The sequence below is a fragment of the Ictalurus furcatus genome, chromosome 4 (genome assembly GCF_023375685.1).
Source record: "Ictalurus furcatus strain D&B chromosome 4, Billie_1.0, whole genome shotgun sequence".
In the NCBI taxonomy this organism is placed as follows: Eukaryota; Metazoa; Chordata; class Actinopteri; order Siluriformes; family Ictaluridae; genus Ictalurus; species Ictalurus furcatus.
Genome location: NC_071258.1, coordinates 32,775,474 through 32,786,998, shown reverse-complemented (window position 1 = coordinate 32,786,998; position 11,525 = coordinate 32,775,474). Strand labels below are relative to the sequence as shown.

Genomic DNA, 11,525 nt, shown 5'->3' with positions numbered 1-11,525 from the left:
ATTAGGTTGCTTAACTCATGCTTTTTATTCATAACAGTACACGATTCTGCCTGCTTACTGTTACAAGTATATATCAAAGCTCTGAGGCCTAAGTGCAAAAAATAGGAATTTGAAACACTGCTGACTCACTGTGAGAGGATCGGGCTGAGTCTTTGTAGGACATGTTTGTTTGCACCCAAGAAAGTTGTGTAGGGTATGGGCAATAGCATACACTCCTTTATAAACATTACTGAAAATAGGCATCAGGGAAATGTCACTGAAGATGTTTTCCACCTCAGACAATTTCTCTTCTCCTGTGCACACTGATATGTTCTCTGAATTATTCTGCACTGTATATTTACACTTAAAGAGAGTCTCCCAGAATTCTTTAAAAATGATGCTACCTGCAGATTTCAGTGGTCTTATATCTCGAAAGAAGTTTTGTAGACCTGTAACCTTCGTTTTGGGAATGGCTAGTCCGATGGCTCCTTGTAGTATGTTGTTCTTATCTAGTGTGGCCAATTCTGAATCAGAGATCCAACCCTCAGTTCCTACCCACTGGAATCCAGTAATGTTGTGCTCAAAAAAAACATGGAGCAAGACCTCCAGCTCACGAGTGCCAAGAAATCCCACAATCACTCGAGACGTGGCATTTTTGATCTGCTCAACAATTTTCAGCACTCTTTCTTGTGAGTATGTTTTAGAAAATCGAAGGGAATATTCTAAGCATATGCCCAACTGCTCTGCAACTTCAGTAAATGCAGCCATCCCACTGTTACCATAGTCATCATCTCTTCTTATTGCTCCCACCCAGGTCCAGCCAAAATAATTGACCATTTCTGCCAAGGCTCTGCTCTGGATGTAGTCACTAGGGATAGTGCGCAGAAATGAGGGGTATTTCCTCTTGTCAGAGAGACACTCACAGGTGGAAAAATAACTGATCTGAAATGGTACATAAAATTAAATGTTAGTAATATAAAAAGTTACATTTTTGTCCTTTATTTTTATTATTTAAATGTTGTTCTAATAAAATTGATTGTTAATAAATAATTTCTTACTAGAGGAATGCTGAAAGGTCCTATACTCTTTGCGACAGCCATAGACACTGTTGAATATGCCTCGCCTATTATAGCTTGCACCTGTGCAGGCTTTGTACAAGGCTGATCTGAGATTGAGTTCTCATATCCATTTACAAGTGCCATAGCCATTTTAACCCCCATTGTTGCAGAACTACATGTGTCAAATATCTTATAGCCCAATGTGATTCCAGGCAGTAATGATGAACTGTTGTTGATCTCCTCTATTGCAAAAATCAGGGTCAGTGAAGACTGCAAGGCTGTGAAATCAAGACTGGTCAAAAAAACAAGAAAAAAATATAATGATAGTTGTTTAATATAAATCATCTTAAAGAGTTCAATCACTGAGTTGTTATTTTGGAGTCATGAAACTCTAGTGTAATACATGTTTGACCAATTTATTAAATATTACGTTCCTCATGCTGTTTTTTTTTTTTAAAAAAATAAATAAATAAATAATTAAAAACACTCTGGCACTTACACCTCTTCTCTGCACACTTTGCTTCTTCTGGAACTCAATTAATGGATCTTGTATGGTAGAACTACTTGTATTGTTCTCTGCTTGATATTGCTTTGCTTGTATTTTCTCATTTGTAAGTCGCTTTGGATAAAGGTGTCTGCTAAATGAATAAATGTAAATGTAAATGCTTACCTTATGCACTTCAGTGGCTGTGGAATGACTGAATAGGATGAATCTCTGATCTCCCAATTACTATGTAAGGGGAAAATACCTCCAACTATGATGTCACCATCATTCCACAGCTGTGGATACGCTGGCCATCCTTGTATGTTACAAGTAGTTGCATTAGTTCTTGAAAAATTAAGAATGGCCATTACCACATGCAACAGGGTATAGACTGGCTCCATTTATCTATCTAGCAATAGAATTCTTAAGAGCATACTCGATATGTTTTATTTCAGTTAGATGTGCAGTAAGCAAAAAGGATTTGCTGGATTTATATACAAATTGGTAAGGCAGATTCTCAATAATGTTAGATGGCCACAGGCAAAGGGGGTGTGACTTGCATATATGAGCACCGTTATTCCTAAAGGAGGATTCAAGACTTTGTTTAGCTTGTTACTTTAACCCCTTCAGACACTGTGTCCATTGTAATGGACAGAACATTATTCAAGGATTCTTATTTAAAATACCTAAATTAAGGCAATGTCCACTGGTTGGTTGTTTACTACTGACCAATCGATCAGAGAATAACTTTCCTTTGAGTGTCACATGGAAAAGTTTCATCATTCTCAAGACAATCATGGCAGATGTAGCATATAGACAAAATAGTCTATATGAATCCATTGGACTCATATAAACACTCTGGGTGTTAATTCAACACTAGGGATTTTACTGTGTACAGTTTGTTTGAGTCTAATGACTTTTAAGTGTTTAATAACTTAAAAAATACACTAGCTAGTGCATGATCCTGCTTGAAGTACCATGAAAGAAATGCATGTGATTAAGCTAACAAGCTTATATGACATATAAAATTTAAATATTTTTAAGTTTTTCATTTTTGATGACGTTTTCCAATGAGAGTACATAATCTCGTGACCGGAAATTGAGTTATAAGTGTCCCAATGTGTAGTGAGCCAGGGTCCTTACCAGTGCCCAAACTCATGTAGACACAGATTCATGACCTAGGGATCAAGAGAGCTGATCGAGACATAACCATTTTCACTTTTACATTCTCCTGATTACTGGCCATTCACACCTGGACTCAATCACACTCGATCTTTGCCTCATGATTTGGAACTGTTTGCCTATATTTTGTAATAAAACTTTTACTTGCAACTGTAGCCATCTCAGCTGCCTGAAACTTCGCTTAAAAAAAAAAAAAAAAAAAAAGCAAAGTGAACAATTTGAAAACCAGATAATTATATTTAAATCTGACAGCAATAAAGAGTAACTCCAGTAAAATCCATGAAAATGATTAAAAAGGTGGTTTTAAACAGTATCGTCTCGTATTTTGTTCATTTCCTGTTCAATATGGTTGAAAACAAATAAAGGGTAATTTGCGAAAGGTTGGAGGTTGGCTTGTTCATGCCCACACTGTAAAAGCACATCTTTGTGCTGATCTATCTGATGTCATTCTTTGGAGCCCAGGGCTTCATTTAGGTGCTTTCTCACTATGATAAACTAAATAAATATATTGTGCACATATACGTTATATACGTATATGTATATACGTTAAATATATTGCGCACATATACACATTGAACTGTCAGATAATTATAACCATGTGTTACCACTGCATACAATCAAATAAAATTTATTAGCTTGACAAAATAAGCTTAGTGTATATGAAGATGTTTTGGGTTAAAAAAAGAGCATATTAAAGTGATGCTGGGTATAACACGTTAATGAGCTTTTAGCTTTTAACTGAGTTTCAGTGCTTCCTTGCCTCACATTTAAACATGTAGGCCTACAGTGTGAGATGCAGAGGTAGGTAGAGAAGCTGAATGTTTTAATCAAGTACAAGCAAAACTACTTATAAAAATAATTATTTAAATAACAGTAAAAGTAATGATGTTAATAATAGTAATAATAGTAATAGTAATGAGTAATAGTAATAAAGTATGCAATGAGATGACTAATCAAGTAGCAAGTTACTAGTTACTTTGGATCTGATTAAAATGAAGGGAAAATCCTGAATCTCAGACTACATGGAGAACTGTAAGTCACACCTCTCCTTGAAAGTCTGTCTGTTCAGTTTATATTATATAAAACCTGGGTTCAAGCTGAAGCAGCAAATCCAACACAGAACCTGTCTCACACACACGAAACAACAAACATTTTCCAAATGCTTGACTGTCTTAACATGTTAACAACACAAACTTGTCAGCATCTGCATTTAAACAAGACAAGAGAGAACAAAAGAACAGACTATGAAACAGAACCGAAGAGAAAGTATGAATAGAGAGTGTAGAATGAGTGTGTTTTAGTATGTTTGTGTGTATGTGTGTGTGTGTGTGTGTGCATGCGCATGTCCTGCTTCCCTCTACACGCTCGCTTCTTACCCTCTCCAGGACTGAGCCACTAAATAAGTGAGCGGTTGTTGCATCTGCATTCAGACCACTGCAACGCATTGCGAGACTGGCGAGCTCATTATATTTGATATAAACAAATTATTACAATCACATATATTTATTAACATTTATCAGGAACGGAGGAACGTCAGCAAACGTAGCAAAGTAAAAGTACATTTCTGTGATTAAAAATTTACTTCAGTAAGAGTATAAGTATGGTCAGTTAAACCTACTCTTAAAAGTTTTTTTTTTTGTTTTTTTCCTTCAACACGTTACTAAAGTAAATGTAATGAAGTAAATGTAGCGTGTTACTACCCACCTCTGGTGAGATGTGATGTGAGAGACAATGCAGCCATATTGCATGTGGTCATTATCAAGTTGTGATCAGCTCCCCAGAATTAATGGGCTGACTCATTTTGTCTGTTGATTCAGGGCATCCAGCAGCCAGTGATGTAAACGGTGTTTGTAACACACAGGGGTGATAACAAAGGAAATGTTGTTTTCCTTTAAACAAGTTTCTTGTTCATTTTTGTTTAGGGCCCTCTCTAGGCAAAGTTGGAACCTTCTATGCTATAATAATGTTTCTTGTCATTAGATTTGTAAAATTAAGTAAACATTCGTCAGCTGAATCTCAGTTATAACATTATTGCCTTAGCATATTTGTATTTACACTTTGTATTAACACTTAAAATTGTCAGAGTACACGTAATTAAAAATCATTTTACATAATTTGTCTCACAAAAGAAAAAAATATGCTGAGCTTGGTCGTAAATGTTATACAGCTGAGGTTAATTTCGAATGGGTCACATGCTTTAAAAAGTATAAAAAAAAGGGCATACTGAAATATAAAAGGCCACTAGTTCACATAACTTTGCCCATGAGTTGCTTTTTAGTATTCTTCTCAGGTTTTAGTATTATTATGTAACACTTTGGAAGAAATATGCAGAATAATAAGCCAAAGCTTGATGCTAAAATGGCAAATATCTCTACAGCTACAGTGAATTTTCCAGGAGAGCTGACGTAAGCCGGAATAAATGTGAGCCAGACTGCACAGAAGATCAGCATACTAAATGTGATAAATTTGGCTTCGTTAAAGTTATCAGGCAACTTCCGAGCCAGAAAAGCCAAAAGAAAACATAACAGAGCCAAAAAACCTATATAACCCAGCACAGCCCAGAAACCCACGTTTGAGCCCAAATGACATTCTAGGATTATTTTTTCCTTGTAGTTCTTTAGGTTTCTAAACGGGAAAGGAGGGGATATTGTCAACCAAAGCACACATATAAGGACCTGTATGAGAGTGAAAAAAAGTACACTGAGTCTCTGCTGCGGAGGCCCAAACCATTTCATGACATTACTGCCTGGAAGTGTAGCCCTGAAAGCCATTAACACCACTATAGTTTTTCCCAGTACACAGGAGATGCAGATGACGAAGGTGATCCCAAACGCTGTGTGCCGCAGCATACAGGACCACTCAGAGGGCTGACCAATGAAAGTAAGTGAACAGAGGAAACACAGAGTCAGAGAAAAGAGCAGCAGGAAGCTCAGCTCAGAGTTGTTGGCTTTGACAATTGGGGTATTTTTATGTCTAAAGAATATGATTGCTATTACCATTGTCATAAATACACCAGTAATAGAAACAGCTGTTAGCAAAATTCCCATAGTTTCCTCATATGACAAATATTCAATTTCCTTCTTCACACATTCATCTCTCCGAGGATTTGACCAGTAATCTTGATAGCATTCTTGACATTCAATGGAATCTGTCACAAAATAAGAGAGGAAATATACAGCAGAAAAGATGTTAGATACTGCACATAATAATCAAGATGAGATGAATAAAACTGTTGGTGTTACAAAAACCACATATACTTTAATAAAAGAATAAACCCTTGGTCAGCTAATTAATCATATAGTTTATTGAATATGAAGTGATAGAGGAATAAGTTTTAGTACCTGTCATATTACTGATCTCTCCTTCAGCGCATGGTAGGCATTCAAAACAGCAGATGGGCTTTCCTTTCAGTACAGCCTTCCTTGTGCCAGGAGGACAGCTCTCACTGCACACAGATATTGGCACCTATACTCAAGAAACATATATAACAACCTAACCTGATTATTTAATTGCAAACATTCAGTACCTTTTAAATATTCTGAAAGATTTTATGGAGAATGTGTATCATTTCTCACTAATACTGACCTGATTTGTATTTTGTGCCCACATAATAGAGGTCATATTTACAAATAAATGATCATGACCAGTTAGTGATGAGTCATAATGTCCAACAGCTACAAACTCATGCTGATTCTCTTTATTCAAATGCCAGTTTATTATCTCATACTTTGCTGCAGGGTCACCGTTGTTGTCAAAAAAAACATCTTCACCCTCTTTGGTTTTGAATTGCACCCTCTTAAGGTGTTGTAGAAACTGTAGAAATAAAACAAAAATGGAAATAATGCACATTAAAATGTGATAAGGGAGTATACAGTAAGGCACAATACATTCAATATTAAAGCATTTTGAATAGTTATTTGGATTATCCGAAGTGTTAAAATAGTGTCTTATCAGTAATATTAACTCACTGTGAATGGGTCAGGCTGTTTATTTGTAGGACATGTTTGCTTGCAGCCAAGAAGTTCATGTAAGGTATGAGCAATCGCATATACTCCTTTATACACGTTGTTGAATATTGGCATCAGGGTCATATCAGTAAATGTGTTTTCCACCTCAGACAGCTTTTCGTTACCAGTGCAAGCTGGTGTGTCCTCTGAATCATTTTGGACTGCATATTTACAGTTAAACAAAGCCTCCCAGAATTCAGTAAAAATGGCACTGCCTACAGATTTCAGTGGATGTATATCTAAAATGAAGTCTTGTAGACCTGTCACCTTTGATTTGGGGATAGCTAGCCCTATAGCTCCCTGCAGTATATGGTGTTCATCCATTGTTGCCAGTTCTGAATCAAAGATCCAGGCTTCAGTTCCAACCCACTGAAATCCAGTGATGTTGTTCTCAAAAAATACTGGCAGTAAACTCTCCAAGTCCCAGTTGTCAAGGAAGCCAATGATTACTCGAGAAGTAGAGCTTTTGATTTGCTCGACAATTCTTTGCACTCTTTCTTGCGAGTAGGTTCTAAAAAACGGAAGAGAATATTCTAAGCAGATGCCCAACTGCTCTGCAGCTTCAGTAAATGCAGCCATCCCACTGTTACCGTAGTCATCATCTCTTCTCATTGCTCCCACCCAGGTCCAGCCAAAGTGCTTGACCATCTCTGCAAGTGCTCTGCTCTGGTAATAATCACTAGGAATAGTGCGCAGAAATGATGGATATTTCCTCTTGTCACTGAGACACTCACAGGTGGAATAATGACTGATCTACAATTATATTTACAAAAAAAAATCTCAGGCATTGTGTTTAATCATGATTTTTTGTACATGCTCATAAATGCCAATTATAACATGCCACAAGAAAATTAAAGTAAATTACAGGATACAATTCCAACTCCATATTTTCCTTTTTCAACAATGCATATCTTTTAAGAACTGCAAAAATTTGTGTAAATTCTTACTAAGGGAATGCTGAAAGGTCCAATACTCTGTGCAATAGCCATGGATACAGAAGAGTATGTCTCGCCGATTATGGCCTGTACCTGGGCTGGCTTCATACAGATCTCATCTAAGACTGAGTTCTCATTTCCATTAACAAGTGTCATTGCAACCTGCGCTCCCACTGTTGATGAACTGCAGGTATCAAATATCTTGAACCCCAGTGAGATTCCAGGCAGTAAAGTGGTACTGTTGTTAATCTCTTCTATTGCAAAGATCAATGACTGTGAATACTGAAAGGCTCTGAAATCAAGACTAATTTATAACAATCAGAGAAAAATATAGTCACATTATTTACAACAAAATTTGTCATTGCTGTCTAATTGTGAATGATGTAATGCTGTTAAATAGCATTAATCAGTGACAGATATGTTAAACTTCTTACCTAATACACTTCATTTTTTGTGGCATGGCCAAATAAGACAAGTCTGTGATCTCCCAATTACTATGGAAGGGAAAAACTCCTCCAATAATGATATCACCATCCTTCCATAGCAGTGGATATGTAGGCTCTCCTTGCAGTACACAAACAGTCCCATTACCTTTAGAAAAACTGATGATGACCATTACCATATGTAAAAGAGTAAAAATGGGCTCCATCTATTTGTCTAGCTATAGAACAGTGGGAATGGTTAATATATGCCTGCCCTGCTGTCTCATTTAGATGATTAGAAATGATTTAGTAGTATTTATACAATTAGAATGTGAAATAATTCTCTGTGGTAATAATACACTGGTGGGGAAAAAAGGAGGTGTGACTTGCAAATATAAGCAGCACTAATGTGAAATATGTAGGCCTCAATCTTTTGTTTAGCCTTTGTTTACCTAATGGATGCAGTGGCAGCCTAGTAGTGTGTATGTTTTATTACATATAATCTTTCTGCCTGTTTTGTAGCGTATTTGCAGACATTTTTAATTAAATGTTAATATTTTTATCCATAACATCTCCCCAGAGAAAAAAAAAAAAAAACTTACACTGTTGGCTGTAGATTTAGCTGCACAGTACTGTAAAATCTTACAGTACAATACCACATTTCAACAATACAGTAAAATACCTTAGTTTGCATTGCATTCTGGGTAATTTTGATTGAGCGTGAATATTTTACAGTATATTTTGGTCTTGCTGTAACTTGGCTGTAACATGGCCACAATATACCAGGCAATAATACAGGATTCACATCAAATAGTCACACAACTCCTGTTCACTGGCTGGTTTGGTACGGTTTATTTTATGGTTGTCGTTTTTTTATGTTTTTCATGAATTATTTCGAATTTTTCATTATTTTTTTTTCTGATTTTACACTATAGTGTACCACTACATCATCTGTAGCCAGTGAATGAACAGAATTACATGTCTGCTGGCTGTTTCACCCTGCTGCTCTCCCGCTTTCGCATGAGTGAAGTAGCTAAGGGTTTATTTTAACCAAAAAGAGTCTATGACTGTTGGTACAGTACAGAAAGAGAAGCCAAGATGGTTTTGATGAGTTTTATTTTCTTTCTGTCGAGTTTGACAGAAGAGTGTTTTATGACAGTCTGTGAGGTAAAAATATTTTTTTTGTCAATTGAGGGTGGGTTTGAGGAGAGCAATAAACGGCCGTGTTTAAACAAAAAGTTCCCCTCTCTTGAATGTTTTTATTTCAGCTTTATTCTTGCACACCTAAAAGGTTTTCATGCATAATTGGACTGAAAATTGCTGACGCACTGTACTCTGGGTAACAAACACAGTACTAATGTTTTAAAAATGTTTTTAATCATTTAAATTAATTTATTGAATTTTTTTTTTTAAAGAACATTGTTTCGATTGCTTTTTCATTTTCATAATGTTATTCTGAAGTAATATTACAATATTACTAACTATACACTTATATACTATCCGTCCTATATATTATAAACTTATGTAATATCATAATTAGTAATTATTATAAATAGCATAACAACAAAACATCTCGTACTGTCACCCTCAACAGACCTGTGGAAGTGTCCAGTTTCAGGTTCAGTTTGAAGAAATTGAAAAAAGCATGTAGAGTATTCACTCAACAATCCCTTTGAAAAAAAAGAAAAGTATGAGTCAGGGAGAGTTCAGGAAGTGTGTTATGCCTTGCTCCCATTTTATTATGGAGGTGGACGGACACACTTTCTGTGTAAAGTATCTGGTGGTGGAGTATGCTGCAGTGGCCTTTGAGGGCTCTTGAGGCCCGTCATATCGGCCGTTCAGTGGGTAGCTTGGTTGCGGCGGAGAGGCACCTATGGCTCAACTTCTCAGGGATGGGGGAGAAGGATAAGCTCTTGCTGCTGGACGCCCCTGTTGAAGCTTCTGGCCAGTGCGGTTAACACCATCGCTGATTCATTTCATGAGGTGAAAAAGCAAACAACGGCATTCAGCCAGTTCCTTCCCCAACATGTCGAGTTCACCCGAGCATCCACGAGTGGAGCCCAGGCCAGCACTAGTGTGAGGAAGACACAGAAGATGAGTGTGGTGGCCCACCTCCCCCTGTGGAGAGCCCGGGAACCAGGAAACCACAATCACAGCCGTACTCAACCGTACTCTTCAGACATACAGGTTCAAGATGTTGACGCATACCTTCTTGAGACCTGTCTGTGGTCCTGGAAGGTCTGTCAGGCATCCCATTTGAGCCCTTAGAGTCAGCCTCAGAGAAGCTTCTGACTCTAAGGGTAGCTCTTCTGCTGGTCCTGACATCTCTCAAGTGAGTAGGAGATCTATAAGCTCTCTCTGTTGCCCCTTCCTGCCTTGACTTTGCCACTGGATTAGCCAAGGCCTTATTATATCCTAGGCCTGATTATATTCCTAAAGTGCCTATGTCTGCTGCCCAGCCAGTAGTGCTGCAGGCTTTCCGACCTCCTCCATTCCTCACACCAGAAATTGCACAGAGAAATTGCACCTGTTGTGTCCAGTAAGGGCTCTCTGTACTTACGTCCACTGCTCTGGCCAGTGGTGTAAGTCGGACCAGATGCTGGTCTGCTTTGGCGGAGACAGTACAGGTCATGCTGCGGCGAAGCAGCACATCTCTAATTGGATAGTAGAAGCAATCTCTATCACTTATGAGGCGCGCGGTCTCACTACGCCTCTGGGCATAAGGGCTCATTCCACTAGGAATCTTGAATGCTTTATCCAAAGGGTTACCCTTACAGGATATGTATGCTGTGGCAGGGTGGTCTACGTCACATGCATTCATTCGATATTACAGTGTGGACATGGATTCCACCCCAGGCTTGAGTGTCTTGCAGTGACCCTCGGGTTTCAATGTTGAAACAACAATTGACATTATTTCAACCATCTTTCAATGGTGAAGGTCGGTCATGTTCCGGTTGGCCGGTTGATATCTGTATTTCTTTGAGAATTCCAATCTGGTCTTCTGATTCTTACTGCTGATGAGTGGTTTGCATCTTGTGGTATGGCCTCTATATTTCTGCACTTGAAGTCTTTGAATGAATATTGCCCACTCATAACAAAAAACACTATTTTTGTTACACACCTCTGCCTGGCTCTATTGAGGACATCACTCTGCCTCCTTGGTCGGCTGAGGATGTCGCTTCGCTGCATGTCTCCTCTTAGTAGGTTCCCCTACCACTCTGCTCCACAGAAGATGTCAATGCGGATCACGGCCTCACCACAAAAGTCACTTCATCTCCCTGCTTTGCCTTGGACATCACTACACCTGCGTTACTCGGGACTGCCGGAACTACTACAAAACTATGATTCCCAACAGCCACTGCTACGCATATGCTCATGTCACATGACTGGTTACACCTGAGTCTCACTTTGGTTAATTAGCATGGATATATAAGTCACGTTTTGTACAGGACTCTGTC

General features: G+C 38.0%; 3 protein-coding genes across 3 annotated transcripts; all 3 read right to left on the bottom strand.

Annotated features, from left to right (window-relative positions):
• Positions 1–60: 60 nt before the first annotated feature.
• Positions 61–1,782, bottom strand: LOC128606272 (vomeronasal type-2 receptor 1-like). Its single transcript, XM_053622310.1, has 2 exons — positions 1,038–1,782; positions 61–921 (listed from the first exon to the last, which is right to left on the bottom strand). The coding sequence occupies exons 1-2, from the start codon at positions 1,380–1,382 to the stop codon at positions 61–63; spliced, it is 1,206 nt and encodes a 401-aa protein (XP_053478285.1). The 5' UTR covers positions 1,383–1,782.
• Positions 1,783–4,949: 3,167 nt separating this feature from the next.
• On the bottom strand, positions 4,950–6,051 carry LOC128606271 (extracellular calcium-sensing receptor-like). Its single transcript, XM_053622309.1, has 2 exons — positions 6,045–6,051; positions 4,950–5,899 (listed from the first exon to the last, which is right to left on the bottom strand). The coding sequence occupies exons 1-2, from the start codon at positions 6,049–6,051 to the stop codon at positions 4,950–4,952; spliced, it is 957 nt and encodes a 318-aa protein (XP_053478284.1).
• A 325-nt stretch (positions 6,052–6,376) lies between these two features.
• LOC128606269 (extracellular calcium-sensing receptor-like) lies at positions 6,377–7,801 on the bottom strand. The gene is made up of 2 exons (XM_053622308.1): positions 7,658–7,801; positions 6,377–7,463 (listed from the first exon to the last, which is right to left on the bottom strand). Exons 1-2 carry the CDS (start codon positions 7,799–7,801, stop codon positions 6,663–6,665), a joined length of 945 nt encoding a protein of 314 aa, XP_053478283.1. The 3' UTR covers positions 6,377–6,662.
• Positions 7,802–11,525: the final 3,724 nt, after the last annotated feature.